General features: G+C 40.0%; 1 protein-coding gene across 1 annotated transcript; it reads left to right on the plus strand.

Moving 5' to 3' along the window:
* Positions 1 to 7,685: 7,685 nt before the first annotated feature.
* On the plus strand, positions 7,686 to 10,265 carry lingo1a (leucine rich repeat and Ig domain containing 1a). Its single transcript, XM_083973190.1, has one exon. The coding sequence runs from the start codon at positions 7,698 to 7,700 to the stop codon at positions 9,543 to 9,545; it is 1,848 nt and encodes a 615-aa protein (XP_083829316.1). The 5' UTR covers positions 7,686 to 7,697; the 3' UTR covers positions 9,546 to 10,265.
* Positions 10,266 to 27,936: the final 17,671 nt, after the last annotated feature.

Below are 27,936 nucleotides of genomic sequence, written 5' to 3' on the forward strand. Positions count from 1 at the left end.
AGTAGTGGGTGGGGGCACAGTATTATGGGGCAAAGCAACACACACACACAACCAACAGATAGATAGATTTTATAGCAGCATCTCTTTATCTGTGTGTGTGAGTGTGTGTGTGAAGTAGCCCTCCTGCCTCTGAAGCATTTCCCATCTGCCTCCAGGGAAGGAATTTGGTCATTCCAGCACGCCTCTCTGCGGGAACTCAACCCCCAACACTACAAGTGTGCTTTTATAATTAATGCATCAGATCTCTTCCACTCAGATGCATAGTTAAGGTATGTTTGCACTAATGGAGTAAAAGCAGCAAACTGAAGTATTTGCACTTCCTTGTCATATTCCATTAGACTGTGTCATCATCATGTTCCTCTCAGAGTGTATCATGATAACTTTGGAGATGGTCTGACTTTCCTCGCCAGATTTCAGGTCATCTGCAAAATTGTTTTATGACCAGACACCTGCTGAACCAAAGATGTGATGTAATGAAGATGCATTATGAGTATGATGGGGTAGGGTTTGGTATAAAATGGTGTACGCCTCCTTCCGCATAAGAATACAATACAACACCAGACAAAGTACTCATTTGTGCAGGTTTTTATGTATCAGCTCATCTAATATCTGATGAAATGAGTGCAAGATTAAATCAGTTAAAATCCCCACCCCCAAAAAGTTAGATAATAATAACAATATCAGTAGTATTACATCAAGCAAAGAGAGTAAACTTATGTTTGAATCAGCCACTACTTCCCATCAGTGAGCTCCATTTGTTCATTTTTTTCACTTAGACATAAAGAGGATTTGTTGAATACACTGTTGTTTACTCACTTTGATCAAGGTCACATATGTACAGAATGACTTTGTTGCATATAGTGCAAGAAGGAGATATATAAAAGTGATATTGTGATATTGGTAACTTTAACCCATTATGGTATAGCTTTATTGTTTTGAGCAAAATCTTATAGGTTTTTCATAGAGACCAAACCACTCACACATTGTAAAGGCGTAATATTGTAATGGTTATCTAAGCAAGATCAATATTAGATATCAGGTTGTGTTCATATTCATTTTCTGAGGAAAAAGAGTAAAATATACATAATTTTGTCAACAGCGTCACACAGCCTTTCTCTAGCTTTTTTTTTTTTTTTTTTAAACAGGTAATGTTGCCAGATGCTCATCATTTATATAACTGTTTTCACAGTATTAACACTGTCAGAGCTTGGATGTCACTCAAATCTGTTTTTAAATAGGAAACGACATCTGAGTGTTTTGTTATTCCTCTAAAACACAGCTATTAGCAGGGTTCTTTTTTTATTCTTTTGAATGCGGTGAAGTGTAAGTTCTCATTACCACTGATCGCAGTTGTTCCAAAGTCCTGGATTCACTTTTAAAAACAGTCTGACATTCGGGAGGCTCTTCCCCTTTGAAAACACATCTCCTTTAAAACAAAAAAAATTATAAAAGAATGGTGATTCTCCGAACACAGCTGTGGAGACGAGGCTAATGAGCTTAATAATGATGGAACATCACACAAGGACGCACACTCCATCTCTCATGTGTAACTCCCAAATACATCTATTGAAAAAGATGTATTTGGGTGAACTTGAGCTTAATGAAAAAAACTTTGTGATGATTATAACCACAGTCACACACCTCCATTCTGTAAGGTCAGAGCAAAGGGTCAACAGTCCATAACTGAGTAAAGGCTGAAGGACTTTAGAGTGGGTGGACAGGAACATTTTGGGGGCAACAACATGACCTCTGAATCAGACACACTTCTAATTAACACAAGACAATATCTGTTATCTCACCTTTTTTTTACTCTGTTATTGGGTGGACTTAAGAAAAAAAAATCTTGTCTGAGAAATTGATTTCAATTGCTCGTTTTGTAGGCAACAATCTGTGATTCTGTTGATTTGTAGTGCGTTGTTAAAGAGATAGTTCGACATTTTGGCAAACTGGCCCATTGCCATAATCCTTGTAGTTTTAGGAGTAGGTTAGCTATTTTTAGAACGGCGGAGCAGAGCCACGAGCTGCTCAGAGCTACGCTACGGAGGCTCATGGGATTTCTTGGTTTCCCTCATCAAACTCATCAAATACACAATCCAACAACTCCAAAATGCTCTTGTGGACAAGGTGTGACCTGCACCACGCCAACTGAACGTTACAAGACAGAGTTGTTTTCAAGGTAAATTCATGCATTCCCGTCAGGGGCAGTTTTTTGGCAAGCAGTCTCTGCTTGTCTTGTCTTGGTATTATTATCTCATAGCGTGGTGAATGTGCAGGTCACAACTTGTCCATCAGAGTGTTTTGGAGTTATTGGATTGTGTATTTGATGAGTTTAATGAGGGAAACCAAGAAATCCCATTAGCCTTCGTAGAGTAGCTCTGAGCAGCCCGCGGCTCTGCTCCGCCTTTCTTAGAATAGTTTGCACCGACAGTTAACTGGTAACATACCTACTCCTACACTCCTCCTACCTACCTAAAACTATAGGGATTATGACAATGGGCCAATTTGCCAAAATGTTGTTCTATCCCTTTAATAAAACCTTCAATCAATTGAGTCAATTTACAAAAGAAGCCAGATTACAGAAGACAGAAAGAACAGAAAAAGGCTCATTTCAATAAGTGTTCATAATATATTTGTCAACGCTGTTCATATCAGTGACGCTGAGGGAAAATGTTATAGATATACATTGTCTCTTTCTTCTTTCAGTTAGTGCATGGTAAAGAAGTGGTACTACTAATATATATGCTTTTTTTATTTATTAATTTATTTATTTTAATAAATGTACTGGTAGCTGTGTAACATCAGTAAGCAGAGCAACAAATGACCCCTCCTGGAGGTGAAGTTCAGGTGGGACGTGTCGACAGGCTCCGTGGCAGAGTTTGGCCGGGATAACAGCTGGCCACTGTTGGAATTCCGCACCTTGTTGCACCAACCAGCTTCTTCTCCTGGATTAGGGCTTTGCCGTCCATCTGTCGGGCGTTGGCTTACATATAAGCCCTGCCATTTCACAGACCCGGCTCCAACCAGCAATCCCGACCGGCAGCTTAGCTTCTCAATGACATAAGGGTAACCTTTCTCTGGAAATTCAACTAGGCAACATTACAGCAGTGTGTGAAAGTGAGCTTACTTGGGGAGCTAAAGGTCAGACCCCTCCTGGTTGGGATGGATTTAGCCAAAGCGTGGCTGTCAATATGCGTGCTCTCTGTTATAATTCCAAGTTGCTACTTAGCGAAGAAAGCTGATCAGATGAGTGTCTGAGGAAGCACGTTAACTCATGATCTCATCATCATAACCAACTGAACTGATTAATTTTCAAATGATGAAACGTGATGCAATATAGTGTTATATGAAAACTGACACAAAAAGGACATTCTGTGCCTTATGAACTTGTTACATCTATTTAAAGAGGAGACTGGAGATAACAGTGTGTGTGTACTTCTTCAAAGTCTTGTGAATTCTTCTAGGACAGACTGTCAAAGAGTACAGTAAATAAAATTCAGCAGTTGGGTCCGTCCAGTCAGGATTAACCTGGCAGCTGACTAAGCAGTTTGCGAAGGAATGGGCTTGAAAGGCTTTTAACACTTTATGCACCAGATAACGTCAGCATCTAAAGGATTTCCTGGAAGCTTACAGGTATTTAACTATGGCATTTAACAAGGCTCGGGGGTGATGTCATGTGACAGGTAAACTAAAGCTTTGGTCCTGGTTAGGTCTTAACAGCCCCTCTCCCCACCCTATGTTTGATAGTGCTTATTGTGGAGAACTTAATGATGATAGACAGCCTCATTCACAGGTGATAGCCTATTGTATGTGAAAGCTACATACAGACAGGAAGCGATCGATAGCCTACAACAAGTGGATGCATTAAACCTGTTCAACGTGAAGCCGTAGGGTTTAAATGGGGTACGTCAAAACAATAGTCAACCATCCAGATGAAGAACAATTTCAAATGTAGGATTAGTCACGTATTGTCCTTAGAGACTTGAAATTGATTAAGAACTATCCAATAAACTGAATTTGTTGACAACAACATGAACCAGAGGTAATGTGGCAATGTCATTAATCAACCCTGATAGGCGACAGGAAAAAATTGCACCTGTTGTCCGTTTAAATATGATTTTACATCTGTTGATGAGATGGCTACTCCTTCTGTCACTCTATTGCAGTAGGAGCATACAGCATCTTCTACTTCCAGATATGAAGCAATATCTCCAGGATCCCAGTGGATGCCGTCATAAACATTGATCTCACCATTCATTGATCTAGTTATTACTGGTCTTGGACCAGTGAATCCTCATTTATTGAGCTCTATTGTCTTACTTCTCCTCGACCACATTCATTGCTTTTAGAAGTACCCCCCCCTCCCTCTCTCAATTCCCCTCAATTAATGTAATTCTCTCGGAGCTCGCTGGAGTGCTCATTGGAATGAAGAACTGCATTCAGACTACAAGCCTGTGAGGGAACGATAACACCAGATCATTAACAAAACAGAGCTGCAAATGTTTACCCATGGATGGCATCCATCATCTTAATGTTTCCCCGTCTTGACTTGTTTCCCTGCGTATTTGTTGCAGAAGCCATGTGCAATCAGCGCTGAGGCTGCTCCATCATGGGAGTAGGAATAAAAACACGGAAACAAATTTTGATGTGATGGAGAGATTGTTACATCATAATGTCTATTTGTAATTAATTTTAGAGGTGGTCAGATGCGATTGGATTGGATTGATTGAATGTGGTGTTATTCTGTGGGCATGTCGATCCTGTGTAGAGGACTCATTGAGATGTCTGGATAGGATCCATATCCTGCTGAAGTTGCAGCCACCTAGTCTTACCAGCAAGGGATTACGATTTGATCATCTTCCTGATTGGGTTTCAGTGTCACTGGTAATAAAGTTAGACATAATAGAATGTCATTGAGTGATATCCAATATGTGATAGCCACAGGATAGAGGGTGACAGATGTAATTGAGCCCGTGATAAGGCCACTCCTTCATCTTAGGTGTCGTAGGGTGCCATACAAAGCCCCATCCTACTCCATCTCGCAGCTCTCAGCACTGACTTGATCAATGTGGGGTAAAGGAATAAGAATGATTAAATGTAGCTGGAGGCAGCGAGGAGGACCACAGCAGGCAGTGGTGCAGGCCTCTGATCTCAGATACACCATCGTATCAGTCTGTTTTTGAAATCACTTGGTTTCACATGATTACAGATGGTATCATCAACTCCACAATCTGAACTTTGACCTTAGAGGGAATAAAATGAAATTGAGTCAAGTAAATCTGACCTATAAACCCTCTTTTTTTTTTACGACTCTGATGTCCAGTTGCCAATTTGTCCTGTGAGAAAAAGATGTTAGTGGCAAACACAACGGTCTTAACTTATCACTCCATAATTAACTGTCAACTATAATCTCCAAGATTTCTCCTCCTTCTTTATGGTCTCAATCTGCCACATGTAATGAGAATCAGCAGAGGCAAAGAAGGCTGAATTATCCATGTTCACAGGACCTCTGTGAATCAGGGAGAACTATCATGTGACAAGTTCACAATCAGCATGAAAGACACATTTTTTAAGCACGAGGTGAAAGTGCTCACCACTGGCTAAATTCTACGTATTGTGACAACAGCCATCACACAAAGACAGGAGTCCCCCTGAGACATGTCTTAGGATGAGTGTGAATTAAATGTGAAGGCTTTTCTTCAGTGTTTTTCTTTCACATCAGTGAATAACAGCCCAAATTGTTTGATTCAAAATGTGTCCTTAAGCCCTGAATCATCACAAGTCTGTCTGCTTTTTACTACTGGAACCATTATACAACTGGTTTCATCTTTTTTTCTTTTTTTTTCTGTTTTGATAAATTCAGTTGTTAATTTCATTCTAAGTGGTATGAGTGGAGGGATATAACAGATGGTATTGAAATAATTATTTCCTTAAAGCCTGTATTTATCTCTCTGTATCCAATTCCCTGGTTGTGTCTGGTCTATATTTTATCATAAAAGATTGCCTGAGCCGAGTGTCAACTCTAGCACATACATCACACTTGCTGCCATCCATCTTTGATTGCAACCTCCTGCTACTGCAGCTCCACCCCCCACTGTTTTTCTAACTTGCACAGCAAATTCAGGTTGGAAGCATGAAGGAAAGTGTGGGGGTGAAGGAAAAAAAAAAAAAAAAAAACTTCATGGTACCAGAACAAACTGCAGATGTGTTCAGCAGATGTGTCTGTGGCACAGCATGTATTGGATTACCGTCTGAAAAATGCTGTTAATTCCCCTTGAAGCTGTGCCCCCCTTCACTTCATATCAGGATGATAGCATTGACTGATTGATCGGCTGCAAGGTGTGCAGCATTCCGCAGCAGACACAATGAGGGTGCCGTGCGAGACGTCTGTAGATTACTAGAATTATTTGGCCTTTGATTTTCCTGCAAGAATCAGTACTTCCTCCTCTATATCACAAATAGGTCTGATAGAACGCTATGCATTCACAGCAGCAACTTGCACTCGAAATATCTTTTGAAGCGGTGCGCACAAAGTGAACCATGCAGAATTCAAAACTGTCAGCACTCTCAATTATGCAAACACATACCTTATTCCTTGTTACCGCCCAACTCTATTCATCTTGTGTCTGTGACATGAATATTGCAGCAGGATTCCTGTCTCTGTTCTGTTAGGAAGTGTGTCACATGAGAATGGCATCCTTTTAGCACTTATTATTTGCAGAGCTAACTGAGAGAAAATAGACACAATGGCCACGGCGAAGTGTTCTAATATGAGTTCATATGGCTGTCATTTCATACCGCTGGCCTCCTCTAACCACCATGTATTGCTAAAACTGCTGAATTTAGCAGAAACCTGCCTGCATATTTGAATATTAGCCCATGGCTCAGTGATATCAAACCAACCTCAGCTGATATTTATACTGATGTCCTCCATGTTTGAGCTGATAAATAAGCATATTCTACAATCTGCATTGACGCAATAAAAGGTCTAATGGAAGTTTTTGAAATGTAAGGCAGTCAAAACCATCATTAGCTGCGTTTACATGGGTCCAAAAATCCTATTTATAATCAGATTAATAGGTAAATCAGATTCAAAATGTCTCATGTAAACACCTTAGCGGATCCGATTCACCCGGATCTGATTAAATTTCCGTTCGGATTGAAAGATGCCGCATATAAACAGCTGAATAGTGGAGTGGATTCGGTTGATAGTGGATTATTCATTCTGCATATGCGCGGCCTAGTACATAGGAGTCACAGAACCCTTCACGGGAAATAGGAAAGTGTTGCAAAATTGGCGACTTTATTGCTAAATCTGGTGACTTTTTTTGTGTCAAAAGCGACTAGCGACTTTTCTCGGTGTTGTTAAAGACGTTTCTGGTTTTGAGACTCCGACGTGAAAGCACGCATCACTGCTGTCATCAACAAGCAGCGGCTGCTGCCGTGAACCCCACCCCCGTCCCAAAGCACTCACCAGTGGTCAGTCTCACAGCAGTATATAATCCTCAGCTTCAGCTGGGGCCATGTATACACAGTTTGAATGTGGATCGCTTTATTTAGCATTCATGTATACAGATCGAATAAGATTCATTCAATCCGACTGCATGTAAACGCAGCTATTGTTTTAGTTGTCTGATTTTAGTTTCCCACTAAATGTTTCCCCCCTCGCTCTCCTTGTGTCTCTCCAGGTAACCGATAAGATGGTGGCCAGGGAAGCGACTGGGCACAGCTACCTGGTGGCTTGCTGGCAGCCCATTCTGATCCTGATGTTGGGTACCGTGCTGTCCGGCTCCACCACGGGCTGCCCCTCCCGCTGCGAGTGCAATGTTCAGGAGCGCTCTGTGATGTGCCACCGCAAGAAGCTCATGACAGTTCCCGAGGGCATCCCTGCAGAAACCAGACTGCTGGACCTCAGCAAGAACCGCATTCGAACCATCAACCCGGATGAGTTCGCCAACTTCGCCAACCTCGAGCACCTGGAGCTCAGCGAAAACACGATCTCCACCATCGAACCCGGAGCGTTCAACAACCTCTATGGTTTGCGGACATTGGGACTGCGCAGCAACAAGCTGAAGCTGATCCAGCTCGGCGTCTTCACGGGCCTGAGCAATCTCACGCAGCTGGACATAAGTGAGAACAAGATTGTCATCCTGTTGGACTACATGTTCCAGGACCTGTACAACCTGCGGTCTTTAGAGGTGGGCGATAACGACCTGGTTTTCATCTCCCACCGGGCTTTTCACGGCCTGAGTAGCCTTGAGCACCTGAGTCTGGAGAAGTGCAACTTGTCCTCTGTGCCGACAGAGGCCTTTACTCACCTCCACAGTTTGATCACGCTCAGGCTGCGCCTCCTCAATATCAACGTGATTCGAGATTACTCCTTTAAACGGCTCTATCGGCTGAAAGTGTTGGAAATAGCCAATTGGCCCTATTTGGATACGATGACTCCAAATTGCTTGTATGGATTAAATCTCACCTCTCTGACCATTGCAAATGCCAACCTGACCACAATTCCTTATGTAGCCCTGCGGCACTTGGTTTATTTGCGCTTTCTGAACCTGTCATACAACCCCATCCACACCATCGAGGGGAATAAGCTCCACGAACTTCTGCGCCTGCAGGAGTTTCACCTGGTGGGAGGCCGACTGGTAATGATCGAACCCTACTCTTTCCGTGGTCTGAACTACCTGAAGATTCTCAACGTGTCTGGGAACTCCCTTAGCACCTTAGAGGAGGCCGCCTTCCATTCAGTAGGCAACCTGGAAACCCTCGCCTTGTATGATAATCCCCTGGCCTGTGACTGCCGACTGTTATGGGTTTTCAGACGACGCTGGCGACTGAACTTCAACAGGCAGCAGCCCACCTGTGCCTCCCCCGAGTTCGTCCAAGGCAAAGAGTTCAAAGACTTCCCGGATGTCCTGCAGCCCAATTACTTCACGTGTCGCAAGTCCAGGATTAGGGATCGCAAACCCCAGCAGAAATTTGTTGACGAGGGAGCCATTGTTCATTTTGCCTGCCAAGCAGATGGAGATCCCGCTCCAGTGATAATGTGGCTCTCCCCGCAGAAAAAGTTCATCACCACCAAGACAATTGGAAGGCTCTCCGTGCTGCCAGACGGTACCCTCGAGGTGCGCTATGCCCAGATTCAAGACAATGGTACATATGTGTGTATAGCTAGCAACGCAGGCGGAAACGACACCTCTCTGGCTCACCTGCACATTCATAGCTACTCTCCCGACTGGCCGCACCAGCCCAACAAGACTTTCGCCTTCATCTCCAACCAGCCCGCAGAAACTGGTGCGAACGGCACAAGGGCCAACGTCCCGTTCCCGTTTGATATAAAGACGTTGATCATCGCGACCACGATGGGCTTCATCTCTTTTCTCGGTGTCGTCTTGTTTTGCCTGGTGCTGCTTTTCCTCTGGAGCAGAGGTAAAGGCAACACCAAACACAACATTGAGATTGAGTACGTGCCACGGAAATCGGACGCTGGCATGAGCAGCAGCACAGTGGATGCTCCTCGCAAGTTTAACATGAAAATGATTTAATGGACGGAGTTGTGGAATTTATTAATTTTGAACTTCAAAATAAGACAAATGGAAAAGAAGACATTTTCTGTCCTCTCCTACAAACCTGTGGATCCTGGTCTGTTAACATAGAGTAAAATGTTTTTTTTTTCCTGACTGAAGGACTATAGAATGGAGGGTGGTCCCTGACAAGTGAGAGGGAATGAAAAGCTCACCCACTGCTACAGTGCATTGGTGGTTCCTACGTGGCCTGTGGGGGCATTATTGAAAGTCAGATTTGTCATAAGCAGTTCATATTCCTGTGGATTTATACTTGGAAAAATATATCAGAAAAGAAAAAATAAACACTTCAAGCAGCCAGAATGCGACGGGCAGATCATATTTCGGCCATTACTGTTTTTTTGTCTGTATTTTTTATTTTTTTTCTTCAATTTCGTGTTTTATTTTTATTATTATTTTTTAATTTCCAAGATTAGATGTCAAGTTATGAATGAGATCTGTATGGGTTGATGAGCACATTCAAACAGCTTGGATAAATTTCTAGTAAATCATCAGTTCAATACATCAGTGTTGCAATTGTGAATGCTCTGTATGTGCTACATATGGTCTTTTTTACCCCACAGTGATGATTGTCCTGTGATCCATCAAATGTATATCTGTCACATAACTGAGAATCTGTTGAAATTGCAAGCCACATCAATTAGCCAAAATACAGACCATAGTATGGCACAATGACAAGTATAGGGACAAAAACATAACTTGTTAGTGATCTGAAGAAATTAATAAGAAACTGATTCGTTGACCCAAAAAGTACAATAAATGGAACCTTAAAATAGTTGAATATATAATGCTATAGACATCAAACTGAATGATATTCAAAATAAGTGCTCTGAACATGTGTCATTTCAGTGACACTGGGATGTATCAGTGCAACCCAGCACTGCGTAATAAAGATCTGCCAGAAATGGGAAAGAATAACTGCATTGCTAGAAAGGTAAATACAGTACGGCAATATTTAGTTTTGGAGAGTAGGAAAAAAAACAAGTTGTTAAATGTGTCTATTAGCATTCTAGCATTAAGGAAATGCTTTAAATATAGCCTTTTGAACCCAGTATCCGATATCAGTGTCAATCATCCCTAATTTCCAGATGTAACCCACAGCATACACACATGGATTGAGGGCATGATACCAAGGGAGATGTGAGATTGTTGGTATAATGCTCTGTAACAACAACAGATGCACGGCTATTCCACAGATCAGCCATCAAACTGAATGGTGGGGATTGGTACCTTGATACTATAAAAGCTTATCTCTGACCTTTTGAAATTGCATTCCAAAAAAAAAAAAAAACAACTGTTATGTAATGGTATTATTTTGTGCTCAACATGATTATGAGGAAGAAGAAGAAGAAAAAAAAAGTTGTGGTGCTCACGTTTTATGGATACAATGTGCTCTTCAAGCTGTAGAATATTTCTTTCATTGTGGGTTATTTTTTTCTTGATTGTTTTATGAGATCGACAGTTTACTTAAACCCCCCTCCCCACTCCTACTCCCCACTCCCCACCCCACCCACCCTTCCCTTCCCATTAAAGCCATGTAAACATTAGCTAACAGGATCATTTACAGGTTTGCTATTCCCCAGACGTGTGCATTGTTTGTCAGAAGGGGGGAAAATGAAAAACTGCTGCATATTATGCTCCGAGTCAGTCCTGCATATAAAATGTGAGGGTTACAGCCTTACCTTTTCAAAGTACACACTGTGGACAGCTGGGCTTTTGCGAACGTGTGTGAGGATAAAGGCTAAGTCAGTTATGATGGATGACATTACAGACAACGACACAGTAATGGGCTGGAAGTATGGACTGAATATGCAGATGGTTGGAGTGACACAGATGGTTTCACCCATGGAGCAATCTGAAGCAGCTTTGGTGTAATCCGTTTTGCATAAAGGAAAAAAAAAACTGTGGAAATGGCTCATGGTTCTCCCTCTTGCTGATTATGAATGCTCTCTTCGTTCAAAGTGTGGCTACTGTACCTAGCCTTTTTGGCCCCGAGTGATCCCGGGATTATGTTTTTTTTTTTTTTTTTGGTTTATTATTTCTTTTTTTTGATTTTGACCCTGGACTATATTGACCATGTAGTCCGAGCCAACTTTTTACAAAAAAAAAAAAAAAAGATACTGAAAAAGAAATCTATGGAAAATACATTCAAATTGTTCTGTGCAATAAAGGTAATATGCAGATTTTTTTTTTTTAATTAACAAAATTTTGTTGATGTTGAATTGTTGAGAATATGGTATGTTGTATTAAACAATCTATGGACTTTTTTAAACACATTATGGTCCCATCTTGATTTGAAAAATCCAGTCGGTGAGGAGCTGACGGTCTTTGAAGGGACAGCTGTGTATCGGTGGGGTTTGACAGATGTTAGTTTACATCAGTGACACAATTACTTTTCCAGGTGGTGACAGACGCCATTTTTAAAACTGTGACAGCCAGAATCCCATTGATCTTGTTACAATTTCTTCATTAACACAGATTTATGAAAGTGAAATATAGCATAATACCCGTTTTAGTGCTTTGAAAACCATGCACATTCTGTGCGAGTAACTTTCATCTTTCAATTAACAAATGAGCAATTTACTGTTTGATTCCTTTGACTGAATTCCTCATTAAATGATGATGCAGTCTGCAAGGTAATTTAACATCATATATTTCACTGCTAATTGCTTGTTTACAGGGGGATTGGTAGTTCACTTGTTCACTTGCATGGCCTTTAAACATTAATTAAGCACCATTAGTGAGGGATCTCAGACATGATATGTATAGAGGATGGTTAATTTGTGCAGCACATGTGTCATCCTAAAGAGATCAAGATTAGTTTTGAACTTTAAAATGAAACAAAAAAATTGTATCACATTGAATGACTATTTTATTTTGGGATGTCTCGTAGCGAAACATGAGCAAATTGGGTTACCCTTTGAAGGTTATGGGAAATGACCAGGGATATGACTAGGACTGTAGGACAGCCTAGTTTCATAAAACATGGGGCTGCTCTGCATTAAGTTTGGATCTCTCTCTCCCAATGCTTTTTATTTCACATCCGTGCTGCCTTGGTGGGGACTCCACAGGGATTTTGGGCATTCTTTTTTTCCCTCAAGCTGTATCAAAGCATGCTCATTTATCTTCTGACTTGAAAATAGACAGGCAGAATAGAGGAGGAGTGAAGCTATTCTTGAGGCCTCTGAGCCCCTGGGAGTAATGGAGACATCCATTGTTTTCATTCCTCAGATATTAGATCTGTGTTTAAAATTCTAGGTCAGGAACAGGCTGATGGATTCTGACACCACGCAACGACAAGTCGCCTCTCTTCAACTGAGCATGAAAATACGAGACACACCTCTGGGTGTTCCTTGCACTCATCCAAACGCATGTGCCTAACAACATCTGGGAAGCGCTGCGTGCAAGCAAACAAAAGTGTTGAGTTTGCTGTTGGCGGCGCCGCTGTCATACAACAGAAGCTTCAGATTCCTAAAATAAAAAGCAAGTCACTTGAGATCCATGTTTAAATGTTAAATTTCTACTCATGGCAGGGAGGCAGCTTCTCATCCGTATGTGATACTCCAATTAAGGCCTTGTGTAGGTATCTGTGGTACAGTGTCTCTATATTATACCTACAGTACTGTATGCTGATACATCTACTTTAGACAGTCAAACCATTCTTGCAGTATGTCACTGTGTGAAGTGAAAGTGACTAACTTTTTTATTGTCTGACTAACTCCAAAACTTAACTAATTAAATAAGCATACATGAACTTATAGTTCAGTTCAGCTTTATTCAAATATGGGACAATAACAAAAACAAAGAAAATGAAAATACAGGTGGTCATTTGACCAACAATGAAACAAAGATGAGAGAGATTACAGTACCGCTTCCTGATTAATCACTTATTATTATATTAATTTAATTTCTAACTTGGTATATATGTATACATGTACACATATACATACTATACATAAACATTACATGTGATAAATTACTTAGGAGAAATATGATCTCTGAATATAATATGAATATTAATAGGAATTTATATCAATATAGGCTATATACACACATTCAACCATTATAGCATACATAAATACACTGCATACAAATATACATGCATGCATATGCATACATATGTACACATACACATACCAGTGTAGTATACATACACACCAACTATGCCCATACCTACATGCATCCATAGCCATTTCAATTGTATTTTAAATACTGCTTATAGTAAAGTTGTTAAACACATGTAGTGACAACACTTTAAACAGTTTCTTTCTTTCTTTCTTTCTTTCTTTCTTTCTTTCTTTCTTTCTTTCTTTCTTTCTTTCTTTCTTTCTTTCTTTCTTTCTTTCTTTCTTTCTTTCTCAGATGCCTAGATGCCTAAGGGTGTTTTTAAAGGGCCATGTAATGTATCCAATTAGAAGTTAATGGGCTAAAACATAGAAAACTGTTCAATTAATTAGTTACTTCTTTTTTCTTTTTTTTTTAAACAACAAAAACAAACAACAACAACAAAAAAGGAAAAAAAAACATCCAGCATGTTAAATTCATATAAACATCACAGGGCACACATCAATTTAGATCTATTTCTATTTTAATTCCTCTGCTGCTACAGGTGTTTTAGGAGATAAACAAAGATCTGGGCCAATTGGAGACTTCACAGTACATCCTGTAGGTAAAATGTACTGGGTTTCATATGTTACTTTAAATACAGATACGCCTGTAATACTAATGTGAAAAAAAAAATAGTGTTAAGATTTTATGGGATGAATTCAGCTTAGAGGCAAAGAACTTACTGTGTGGTTGTTCAGAGTTTATTGCTCCGCTGCTGTAAAACTTTATCTGCTGCAGATCGTCATTTTCACGCATCATTAAGGCAAAACAGGATATGGCAGCGAACAGCTTTCCAAAATAGAGGATAAAAAAAACACAGTGTTAACTCTGAAATCTGAAAGTAATCTGCCAGATAGTCACACGTGGCCACTCACTTATTTCACTTTTCCATTTGGATGGCTGACATTATCACTTTGCGACTGGCACAGTGTGTATTACAGAACAGAGGCAGATTAAAAACCACCTCGTTCCAAAGATGTTCCTTACATTCAGCTGTATTTTATGTTATTTTTTTTGCCAGGAAACTGTCCATAATTATCACCTCATTTTGCAAGGTGCCATATATTTCTGACATTTAAGCCGATGAGAATTTTTTGGGATCTTTCCATTAAGATTACAACATTTGCTTTTTCAGTCATTTCAAGCTAAGTACTTCGTGTACGGGGGGAAAAAAGAGGAAGGAGAGGAGGATTAAGCAAATAGATTTAAATGTGTCAGATGTTCTCACACTGACTGTCGCCAGGCTGTTATTACTTAATACACGGGGTACAGGCTTATGTGCAAAAATACTCCATAACTTTACACGGAAAACTAATTCCTATAATGTGCACAATCAGGTTTTCATATGAAATATTATCAAAGAACCCGCTAGAACAGATATCCATGTTTTTCCACCTGAAGGTTTACAGTAAGTCCAAAAATATTTCATACATCCCCATCCACATAATCTACGTCCATATATATGGGGACTATTTAACCACTAATATCACATTCAGTGTTTAAGCAATGATCTGAACACACAGCTACTTACTACTCCTGACAAAACCCCAGGGCTGAACAGTTTTCAGTTCCTCTAAGGAGACTGGACACACAAAACAAAGTAGGAGTGTCTGGTCCTATTTCAGTGAAAGTCAGAAAAAAATCAAAGCAGAAACATCCTTTGTTGAGGAGCGAGTAGCAATGTGTCGGTTTCTGGAGGCTGTTGACCGGACTTCTCTTTTCAGGATTGTTGGGAAAATGGACATGACAGTTGATTTTGTTACCGACTCCACTGACGGAATGATGGATTTAAGAGGCTACCGCACGAGCCAGGCAGCAGCAAAGCCTGCGTTATATCATTGTTAGCAGGGACACTGCTTGACTGATAATGACCCCGAGTCCCGGATGAATTGTGTCGTGCACATCCTGAAGCATATTTATTAGATGATTCCAAGGTGAAGATGACTTTGTGTTTTACTACAGGACCCTCAGTGGCACAGCAGACAGGACACTATTGATGAACTACATGCAAGAACATAATGGTTTAAAGACTAAGTTCACTTAAAAAAACAACAACAAAAAAAACATTATGAAATCTGAGTTTTAACACATGCTGATATGAAACTCAAAACTGCACTGGATCATCTGTGAACTAAATATGCGTCATTTCACTTCCCAGAAAGTGTGGTGTCAACTCCCTATATATTTTCTCACATAATTACCATATAGTTTGTGCAAAAAAAGATGGTGGTGGCTTGTCTATTTATACTCATGGCAGAATATTTAGAATATTCATATTTACTTAATATGCTTTAAGTTCAATAGGGGGTGAGACTTTGATCCTTCTGGGTTCGCAGGTTTATGTCTGGTGTGGCTCCCATGAGGGGACTTAGCTGTAGCTTTGATGTTGAGCAGACAGTTCTGCATAGTCAATAAACACCTCCCTGAGCCCTGCTGCTGCTGCTGCTGCTAAAAAAAAAAAAAAAAAAAAAAGAAGGAGAAGAAGCCACCTCACTCCCCTCTGTTACTGGCTTTTGACTGCTTCGCTATTGTTTCACCGTCTTGGCTGGCTCCTAGCTATCGAGCATGCTGCACCAGGACGGTGTCCAAAAAGGCGATCTGTGGAGGCCCATTTTTGCCTGGGCCATATGCCACAGCCCATGTCTCTGTAGGCGACTCAATCTACCCTCTTTATTTATTTAACAACCCCATGAAAGAGTTATGAGTTCCCAATTCAGAAAATGTGACAGCCAAAAAGACTGCATCTGTCTGCCATTAAAACCATCTTTTTGGCAGCTTGCTAAAAACGGAGTCACTGCCGGCGAAAGCCTATACCGAACCTGTGATTTGTGCTCACTTTAGGGGGGCCGCACAGCGATTGCAGGCAGATGTATGACCAAGGTGGTCCGGGGAAATTGTCATCAAGGTGAATAGGTAAGGAGGTAAAGGCCCGATCCATCCTAAGATTCTGTTCTATTTCCAATTCCCTTGCATAAGGCCTGGATATGCCACTGTGAGATAATTGAGAGCTCAGTTGTTGTTTCACCTTGAAGTGGCTAACCAGTCTGCAAATAATTTGGCTTCTGCCATCTTGCTTCAAGGACGGCGGTGCTGCTGAAATTTGATGGGGCGGCTGAGGCAGGTGCCGTCGTGAGATAGACAACGTGATCTGATGAAAACAGCAGAGCCAGGCTGCTGCCCCTATTTGTCAGCATTGTTCCAAGATATCTGCAGGTGAGCACGGGTTTCATTTTTCATTATTTTTCTCCTTCAGCTTTCTGATATTGTGTTTTTGTCTGCCTGGGTACCCTTCCGCAGGGCCTATGATCGTGTTATTTCTGTGATGATTTCATCATTTTGTACATGAATACCACCACAAAAGACAAGATTTGTGGAAGTAACATCGGAAATGTCGGGCCATCTGGTGTTTATAATAGTTTTTAACTGATAAAATCACATCCTGCAAAACCTGCCACAGTTAGCTGTTGTTAATGTGATTCTGATTTATGTTAAATGTGTGAGGACACATTTATTCAGTGATATTTGGTTACCTTTAACAATGTAAATTTAAAACTACATGTTTATTTATTTTGCTCTTTCAAAGTCACATAATTCAGCATTGCACTCACGTGGGCTTTTAGGAAAGAAAACTAAACGATGACTGGTGAAAATCAATGAAGCAGTTGCTGAAATGGTCTGACTTTAATTTCCAAAAACACTCTTTCCTACACTTCCCATCAAACAGCTAAATAGCATATTTCTACCTTATTGATTAGTGCTCTATTAAGCAGACATAGCCATGACAGAGCAGTTCCACACTTCAGGCTACCAGGCTGAGAATAGCGTGTGGGCTGGCAGCAGCAGAGGGTCAATAAAGAGAGTTTGTTCTTTTTTAAAATCCACAGAAAAGGATTAGTCCTAGTTAAAATCCACAGTTATGGAATAGCACGCAGACTAAGCCAACAGGCTAAAAACAAATTAAGCTACTGTAGCATCTATGGAGGCCTGAGGATGACAGGATGCAAAATTAAAAAAAAAAAAAAAAAACTTGAATAAATTGAGGCGTCGTCCACTGACTTAAAAGTTGAAAGGAAGTGAACAAAAAAAGTCAAAAGAGAAAGACTGAAGATGAAATGTGTAACATAAAAATAAAACCTAGTAAAAGAACTGTCTTGCTGTGATAAGCCTCTGGCTGGCAAATAATACACCAAAGACATACATGGTGATTTTGTATTTCAGTATACATTGGGCATGAATGTTCAGATAAATCCAGTATCTGTACATTTAAGACAAGCTAATTCTGTATAGTGCATGTCATTCCTCGGCTGAGCTTAGACTATATTAAGGCAACAGCACAAAGCTATCCATTTCCCAGGTCTCACTAAACACTATTGCTTTAGTCTTTTCACTGGCTAACTGTTCAGCTGGAGTTATTGACTGACTGGGATGTTCACTAACCAGCGTTCCCAGGTGTATCACGGTCGTAGTAGACAGGGAGAGCAATAATCAACTCAAAGGCTGTGTGTGTGTGTGTGTGTGTGTGTGTGTGTGATGTTTGAATGACTTAGCCTTTGCTCACTGTTCAGTGGAGGTCCAATGGTCCTGAGGGGAATGGGATCAAAATTCACACACAGAGCTGCAGCGCTCTCAAACAATCCTCTGTTTGTTTTGATTACATGAAAAAGCTGCAATTGAGACTCTGACAACTATAGTAAAAGATTCCCCATTTATATTTGAGAGTAGAGCATACTGTATAAGGACTTAAACTGATAACAACATGATCATAAAGTTCATACATGAGAAATACATAAGACTATACTGGATATCGTAGATTCAGCCAATAGCTGAACACGAGGTGCTTGAATCAGTGATAGAAACAAACAATTCCCAAAACAATGTGATGCTTAATTGAAAGCATTTTTTTTCCTTTTTCTAAAATCAAGCATTAATTAAAATAATGACTGGCTGTAGTACAGTAAAAATGCAGCTAGGTGCTGCGTCTGAACAAGTTAAACGAGGCAGAAAGAGAACTCGCTATGAAAGTTGTCTTTTGTTAAAAGACAGCATTCCGTTGTGAATTATTCTTTCTTTCTTTCTTTCTTTCTTTCTTTCTTTCTTTCTTTCTTTCTTTCTTTATATTTATTCCAGCCATGGCAATTTCACAATTTTACAATATCATGGCAAATCACAACATTTCGTATTCCTTGGTTGGAAAGCAGGAAGAAGATTAATCTTATATTGCCTGCCCCTCACTCAATATCTAATTATTCTAGTAATCTATCACTGAGCAACATTTAATTCAAATTGAATAAAAAAATAATTGTCTACTTCGGGAGAAGACATTGTTGCGAGTTCTCTTTCTTCCTTGTAACACTATGGACAGAGCCATGGATATGTCGGTGAAGAGTGAACTGCTGATATTTTGCAAAACAACACTGAAGCCTATTTCAATTTTACAAATATTGTATGCTACTTTGTGATGGTTGAATCATCATACAGCCACACAGTTACAGCCATACACACAGTCAAGCCACATAATCAGTCCTCACACTGACGCACCACAAAGTAGGCCTAACGTTAAGTGCAAGCGACAATAGCGAGCCTATTTCAGCACCATGGTCAGCGCCATGGATTTTACAAATAAATAATACTTTGTGATGGTTGAATGAATACTCATACTCAACAGCCTTTTTATTTTATTTATTTATGTACACAAAAAACAGCAAAGGAAACAAATAGCCTATAGGGAGGCTAGAATCTTAACTCTTAACTCTTAGCGCGCAGATATGCCAGAGTGAGGGTTGCCAACTGTCCCGTTTTGGCCGGCATGTCCGGAATTTTCATCATAATGATTTTGTCCAATACGGGACGGCATATGTCCCGTTTTCAAAATAAAAGCATCTGCCTCTGTGTCTGTGAGCGTTTGACTGCCTGTATGTGTGACTGTGTCTTGCTTTATATGTCGGCACTAGGACCCCACACTACAGTCCACATGCGTTCCCCATAGTGTGTACATTGACTCCATATTGATTGATTCTAATTACAGGCTGCTATCAAAAACTATAAGTGACTTTTGATACAGATGTATTTTAAATCACTTACCTTTGACAACACCATAATTATGATATAGTGTGTGCCTTTATCACATGCAGCAATCTCCTGAAGCAGTTATTAATTTTCTATAGAGGTAATAACAGTATGACAGGGCAACTTGAGAAGATCAGTAGAAAATCTTAAAAGTTCAGACAGAGAAATGTTCCGACAGACTTAACGACACAGAGGGGGGGGGGGGCTGGTGATCAATCCAGTTGTTCTGAGACCTAAATCCCTTGGAGTGAAATAGCGTCGATGTCAGAAACCAGTTGAATGCCTCAGCAATGACTTTCTCTTTGCAAAGCCCTGGGGATGAGCAATACAACAATGGCAAGGCGCCACATAGCAGTAGAGATATTACAAATCTAAGCTGTTTTGGCTTTTTCAACAGTCTCACTGCAGGAACCCACAGAAGAATTTTCTCTCATTCAGTGGGACAGAATTGCCCGGCTTTGCTCAGCTTTCAATTATTTAAAAGGAGTCACAAGGAGAAAGATGAGGGTGAGAAAATCCCGTTTCTCTGGCATTACACTGCAGAAGAGAGCCCTTGAGATGCCTCAGTTGTCTTATAAAATAATATAGAGCACTCTGAAATACTTTTATTTTCTTTTTCCCCCCGACTTTCAGTCATTGCTTGACTGTGAAATTACTTTTTTTTTTTTTTTTATCAAAACCGCATCAATACCACAGCTCATGCACTGCACTCAAAGGTGTATTCATTATCACAAGTCAGACAGTACACTGAGCTTCAGTATTTTACAAATGAACCAAAAGACATCAGATCATTTCGTGAGCTTTAAAAAAAAAGAATTGCCGTCCAGTACTCATTACAATTAATGGCCGGCATTCAGCCAACTAAATGATTGCAAGAAAACATGCTGTGGGGTATTAGGAACCATATCATTTATCACAATATTAGGGCAGCCAGCAGTGGAAAAGTTGGCTCAACTAATTAGGCCAATACAAGTAAACTTTAAATCTCCAGGCAGTTATAATAAATAACTTGTTTGTATGGGTTAGAGTGCTTTGTCATTTTTAGTGAAATGGAATAAGGAACATTAAAAAAAGAAAAGAAAGAAAACTCCATCTGGAACCTCTCCATCACTGAATTTTCCTCATGGCATTATTTTTTTTTTTTTGAAAGAAATTATTTTAAAAGCAAAGAATATCTAGCAGATAGCAACAGCTGCCCTACATACACAGTACAGATACAGTGCCCACATCAGTGTCGTGTATAGGCACATGAAATATCTCATGTCATAAATAGTTTCAGGATTAGGTTCTTTACCTTTAATTGTCGGTGCAAGCTGTTTTTAGAACGGCAGAGCAGAGCCATGAGCTGCTCAAAGCTACACTATGGAGACTAATGGGATTTCTTGGTTTCCTTCATCAAACTCATCAAATACACAATCGAACAACTCCAAAACGCACTGGTGGACAAGTTGTGACCTGCACATTCACCAGGCTATGAGATAATAACAGAACGTTACGAGACAGAGTTGTTTTCGAGGTAAATTCATGCAAAACCGCTGATGCTCATTCCGGTCGGGGGCAGTTTTTTAGCAGTCTCTGCATGTCTTGTAACGTTCCGTTATTATCTCATAGCGTGATGATTGTGCAGGTCACAACTTGTCCACCAGTGTGTTTTGGAGTTGTTGGATTGTGTATTTGATGAGTTTGATGAGGGAAACCAAGAAATTCCTATAGCCTCTGTAGCGTAGCTCTGAGCAGCTCACGGCTCTGCTCCGCCATTCTAAAAACAGCTTGCACCGACAATTAAAAGGTAACGAACCTACTCCTGAAACTATAGGGACTATGGCAATGCCAAAATGTTGAACTATCCCTTTAAATCTTGAAAACTGGAAGAACTGGTTGGTAAAAACAACAAAAAGAACACAGCTACAGCTTAAGTCAAAGTGTGTGGACGATCGATAGCCAAATAAGTTTGTACCCAAGAAGTACATTTACATATGAGACAGAGCAACCTGAGCTGAACTTTCTAAGGAAACACAAAGGCAGCGTTGGCAGGTTGGTTCTGCATGTCGCACAAACACAATACAAGCCTCTCACCAGTGTGTTGACTTCTGCTCTTTGATTCAGTTCAATTCAAAGAACCAATGTGCCCTTTTCCTTCTTCACATAATTGATTTTTTTTTGTAGAGCTTCCATGTGAGAAACGGACAATGTTGGATGTGTAGGTGCTCCTCTTTGTGCCAGTTTGAATGGGTTGTTCGGTTTTCTATAGATTTATGCGGCTATGCGTATATTAACACAGCTTTCTACACGTGGAGGAGTTGCCTGAGGACTTTTTGTTCTCATTCAGCAACAGTTTGACTCATGTAGTTACAGTACATCCACATTGAAGAGTGCAGTCATCTGCTGGGCCCTGTCAGGAGAAACTTTCTCTGACATAACAGGTCACCGTCGGCCCAAAGTCTTTATATTTGACATACTGTAAGACTGGAGAAACCACCTGGTGCTGTCACATAAAATTACAGATTGCTTGCACCACACACACACTCACATACAGTACACACAGAATAAATAAATAAACAGCTACAGTACATAGCATTTTGTCCTCTTCAGTTCAGTTTGTTCATTTTGGGATTTCCCTCCACAGCCATGCACCCTACAGTAGGTTGACTGGTGACTCTAAATTTGTAAGTGTGAATGTGCGTTGTTTGTCTCTGTATGTCGTCCCTGTGATTGACTGTCATCGCCCTACCTAAGCAGGGATTGGCTCCATAGTCTGGATAAACTACAGCCAGTGGATGGATGGATGTTGGCTGCAAAAATGTAAACTGGAGCTCTGGTTTATTTACATGATGTTCTTTCTGGCAGTATAGACGCTTTCTAAAAAAATGAATTAAAAAAAATGCCGCCTCGATCGTCACGTAATCCTGCAATCGCATATTTATCACACTTTTTTTGACCAGGCCTACTGCTACTCTCATCTTTTACTGGCTATTTTTTCCTGCCGTTTTTCCATTTTTAGTAACGTTGGGTTTTAAAAATGCAGCTTATTTTGGGGCTTTCTCTTAGCGTCACATCCTGCTTTAAGTCTGACCAATCAGCACAGAGTAAATCTCAAGCCCCACCGGGACTTTTTCAGGGCCGATCTGAGTACCTACCCCCAGGCAGGGACTCCGTTCGGCCCCATAAAGGTTCCTGTAAACGGCCCTGTGGGGGAGGTTCCTGCAGTGGAGACACGCACCAACGGGGCTGGCCCCGTAAAATTACAAGTTCCTGCAGTGGAAACGCGCCAAGACTAATGCATTTGAGGCTGTGCACTATATCTTTCTTTCTTTCTTTCTTTCTTTCTTTCTTTCTTTCTTTCTTTCTTTCTTTCTTTCTTTCTTTCTCTTAATTTCCATGGTAGGATGCCAAATTGCTCAGAGCTCCTGGTGAAGTGGCTTTGGTTCAGATTAGATTAGATTTGATAGATACTTTATTGATTCCATGGGAAATTACAGCATAGCATCCAGTAGCAGCAAAGACATACGTACAATTAGAATATAAAGCACAAATATACACTATGTACATCCAAATGTTATATATAAAATACAAAAAAAGGAAAGAATAAATAGAAAAAAGAGAAGAGACAACTGAAATAGAAAAAAAAATCTGTGCCAAATATAAACGTGCATCAGGCTCATGTACTTGTGAAGCAGGAGCACATCCACAGCAAACACTTGCGTGGGAACCTGAGAAGTTTGGGAAAACCTCATCTTACTGATGAGGACCACTACAGCAGAGATGTAACGTCTGACCCCATTAAGGATGTGAGCAGCTTTAGTCGGAGCCACACAGCTTCGCCCTGGAGACAATAGATCTGAATTTCTACCTGCTGGCTGCTTATCTCGGGCTCAGCAATCTGGAACAATGGTACAAGCGAGCGAGGAAGAATCTGTTCGCTAATCCCACACTCCTTGTTCTGACAGGATCTGTGACACATCCGACTGCAGAGACCAAGCGCTCCTGGGGTGACTTTACCTGAGGACTAGTTTCTTGGCACATTAAAGAAGAGACTCAAGAGACTCAAAGCTCTATGATTTCTGAAACCAAGACAGCAGTATGAGATGAGAGCTCATGGCTCTTGAAGATACAGTGAAATAAAATAAAAAAAATCATGTTGTTACACTACAGCTTGGCACTTCTGAAACTGGAGCAGATTGAGATATATTGGGTAAAAAAACAAGCGTTAGCGCTGTTATTCAAATGTATGCAAGGTGTTTATTTGTGTGTAAATGGTGCAGAAGCACAGAGTTACAGACATAGATAATAATTTGTGACGGTTGCATACCTGGTAAGATGCGAGAAAAACAGGAGTGGTGCAGAGGAGATGTAGATTAAAACAGCAGTGTGCAGCCAAGCGCTCTATAGAAATGGTTATATTTCATACAGGTGGGCGGTGTTAAGGCAGCGCTTCCAAACTGCTGAGTTAACTGCCACGGTTATGTCACATTTCAAATAAAAGCTTTCATTTTCCCATTTCGTTTTATCACTAGATGGCTGCTTAGGCTTCTCACTGTACAAGAAAAAAAAAAATGAGAGCAGCATAACAGGTGTCCTTGGAACGGATGGTGTGATAAAAACACTGTCGAGAATAATTCGAAAACTGCCAGTTACTGCAGCAACTCCTCATGTTTGTTTGACTTCTGTCGCAACTGAACAGATTTTACTTTTACCTTTTTTTTTTTTATAATAATATCAATTAATATATTAATACACTTTCAGAGCCAGTGTGTTATAATATCAATGGTATTTGCCCCAGCCACTAGCACTAGTCAAATAAGTGAGTCATTAAAACTGCAACTACTGAGGTTAAAGCTTCTCTTAATTAACCTGAATTTATTTTTTGTTGTTGGTGTTTTTGAGTAGGAAGTTCCCACTCTGTTTGCTTTGTTCTCATAGAAATAGAAAATAAACTCGACAACCCCCCACGTTTGTGCCAGTGTGTCTTCTTCTGCTTTTTGCCAAGTTACTTTCTTGTTACCATGGATAACATGGGTATACAGCCACCGCCAGAGATGGTCAGGCTCCACCAGAGAGTTACAGTGTTTTTTTTTTTTTTCTATTGTTGTTTTTGTTAATGAGTTCTGTAAGGAAAACACAGATACAGTTTGTGGTTTCACTGATAAAAAATAATGCTTTTGATTCTGAAATTAATTTGGTTCCAATGAGTCAAGTCAAATAACATGGACAACAAAGTAACTATGCATGCATTAGTAGAAAAACACAAAATTATTATGTGGACGCAACAGGGATCTACAATTAACTGCACTAACTACAGCTGTACTGTGTAGTAGAAATATGGGTAATGATTTGTTTTCAGGACCTTGTGATTATCATCAGTTAATAGATAATAAGACTCTTTTAAAGTTTTATAGAATGCATATTAATTTTGTTACGTGTAAAACTAGATTATTATAGAATAAAGATCTCTACAGTTCATATCATGCTTATGAAGTTTCTTAAAGGGACATTGTGTAACTTCTCCTGTTATCTATTCACGGAAATCGATTATTTGGTTCAAAAGTATGTTTTTCATTAATCAGTTAATCTCCCCCATCAACAAACTGAAGTGTTCCTTTCAGCTCTGAATTAGCCGTTCATATCATTCATATGGAGCGGGTAAGCTCGGTGCTGGCTGCCATGTGGTGTCTCCATGTTTTTACGTTCAGTGGCAGCGTGACGGTAGGAAACCACGGAAACTCACCGGAGACACCGGAGCTGTCGGCTCAGGTCGAGGTGGCGTCTGTGAAAAGTCACCGCGGTAACGCAGTGAGGAGGAATGGAGCGTTATTCTGATGCTGCATTCACCTGCAGTCGGGCAGATGGCCGTCGGTAACAAACCAGATGTCATTTTAGTCACAGAAGTCCAGAGAAAACCAGTAAAACGTGGGTCAGGTAAACAATACGACATCACCATGACAACATATTGTCATGTGTATTGTTTTGCCTCGTGCTGACGGACCACTTGTTTACATAGAGGCTTGTTTATGCCTTTACGTCTGCCGTCTGCCCAATTTCACATGAATGCAGCATGAAAAATACGATTGAGTTGTTTGCGATATACAACTGCAACGCTAGATGGGAGTAATTCCTACACAAGGTACCTCTAATGCTAATATTCACTGAGTTTACCAAAATTTCATATTATGTGTGTCATCAGTAAACTGTGTCGCTCTATTAGGTTCAATAGATATTTTTCATTATGCATTTATCATGTGATACACTTCCAGTTATAAATTGAGAATAGTCTACAAGGCAAGCTCTCTCCTACATTATTATGGAAGTCTTATTATCTAAGTATAAATGTGTTTAAGATAAACAGCTGTGAAGTGACACATACATTACATTTAATTTACTCATATATTATACAGTTTTATGTGAAGTCACATTATAATTATAAGAGCTCATTATAAAAGGTGTGTGGAATATTTACTTGCGCTTACAGTATCACATTTAACTCTTTTCTCACTTGAATATTGTTTTGGAAGTGAAATGAAAATTAACAGTGACATTTATAATGGGCTCAACCTCACAGAACTATGTGTTACATGTTGCAAGGTACCTGGAATACTTGTTATGATCTCTGCTGTAATACATAATATATCGACTCTGCTAAAGGCTAATGATGGAGATCACTGACAACACGTAAACAGGTGAACCATTTGCAGAGCATGTCATTAGTCATTTTTTCACAGCTTTTAATATATAATCGTTGTGTGTTTTATACTACTACTTACTGCTGTTTTTAATCTGAATTGCACTCTGACTTGTGTCTTTGAGCATCTGTAAAAGTGCTTAAAAATAAAATGTATTATTATTATTATTATTATTTATAAAATATTGGTGTAGTGCGACTGTAGAGCAGAGGCACATTTAGCATGAATCAATTAGATAAGATGGGTAAACCAGGAATGCACAATATGCAAATATGTGATGGGATTTCAGTTGGATTGGTTTTGTCTGCTTCACTTGGAAAAATAAAAAGAATTGATGGTGTGATTTACGTCTTTAGAGTATGATTGATATGCGAGGGTGTCTCTGCACAGCACTTATTGTGCTCACAATGCACATTGCACAACTATGTTTTGACACATTTTATGAAGAAAAAAAATAAAATAAAGAAAAATAATTACAGTTCCTCTGCCAAAGTGCAATTTTGATTACATTGCAATTAATTTTGCAGCCTTAAGGTAAATCCAGATTGATGGGACACTGACTGAAATGAAGATCGCTCCTTCTTCTCTCCCAGACACACTTCTTAGCTCACTGATACTCTTGGCAGGTTTAGCAGGCTAATGAGATTAGTTTACAGCTACCATGCACTTGGCCAGTAAGATAAACTGGCTAACCTACAGTAAATAATTAGCTAGATTACATTCTTTCAGTTAGCAGTGAGAGAAGGTTTGACAGTATTAGTTTGCACCTCCACTGCTTCTTCTCTTTTCACCCTGCTTCAGTGTAATGTTACTGAGCCAGAAAACACGTGGGTGCTGGATTTGTGGTTCCACCCATTTCAGGTTTAATTCGGCCAATGAGATCATGTGTGTCAGGAAAAGAAGTCGTCCTGACTCAGAGGAATGTTTGCATAATTGAAAACTCCAATCTGCATGAAATCTGATAAGTTAATCTCACCAGTGTCATCCTTTCCCACACACATCATACATGTATCATATGACACAGGATAATGACAGAAAACAACGCAAGACAACTGCTCATATCTCATCACCTCAGATGACCCCTGGACATTATTGTCCACCTCTCACACTTTCCCAACTCCCCACGGTCACTGGGGCCTGGTTTTTGGCAAGGAGGTGTATATTTGGGTAAACTCTGGATGTCCAGAGTTTCAGAAAGAAAGCCCATTTTTTGGACTCGTAATGCATTTTTACAACACCCATGGCCCTTCGCTGGACCAAAATTTCCACCTCCACTTATGGGTTTTTTAATGTTTTTTTTTTTTTCTTTTTTATTAAGGTTCAATCAGGGCACATATTGTTCTTTACATATGGTTTCCACAGAACCATGCATTTTTCTGTAGCACAGGCTACTCAACAGTTATGAATAAACATAACAAAGCAAGTAACAGCTTACAAACATACATACATAAACACATAAATACACCACCAGAGTCATCTATGTTATGTCACTTAGTGAGGGA

This window comes from Trachurus trachurus, assembly GCF_905171665.1.
Source record: "Trachurus trachurus genome assembly, chromosome: 6".
NCBI classification, from domain to species: Eukaryota; Metazoa; Chordata; class Actinopteri; order Carangiformes; family Carangidae; genus Trachurus; species Trachurus trachurus.

Coding starts and splice junctions, on each gene's coding strand:
- lingo1a (XM_083973190.1), top strand. CDS start 7,698: ATGGTGGCCAGGGAAGCGACTGGGCACAGCTACCTGGTGGCTTGCTGG.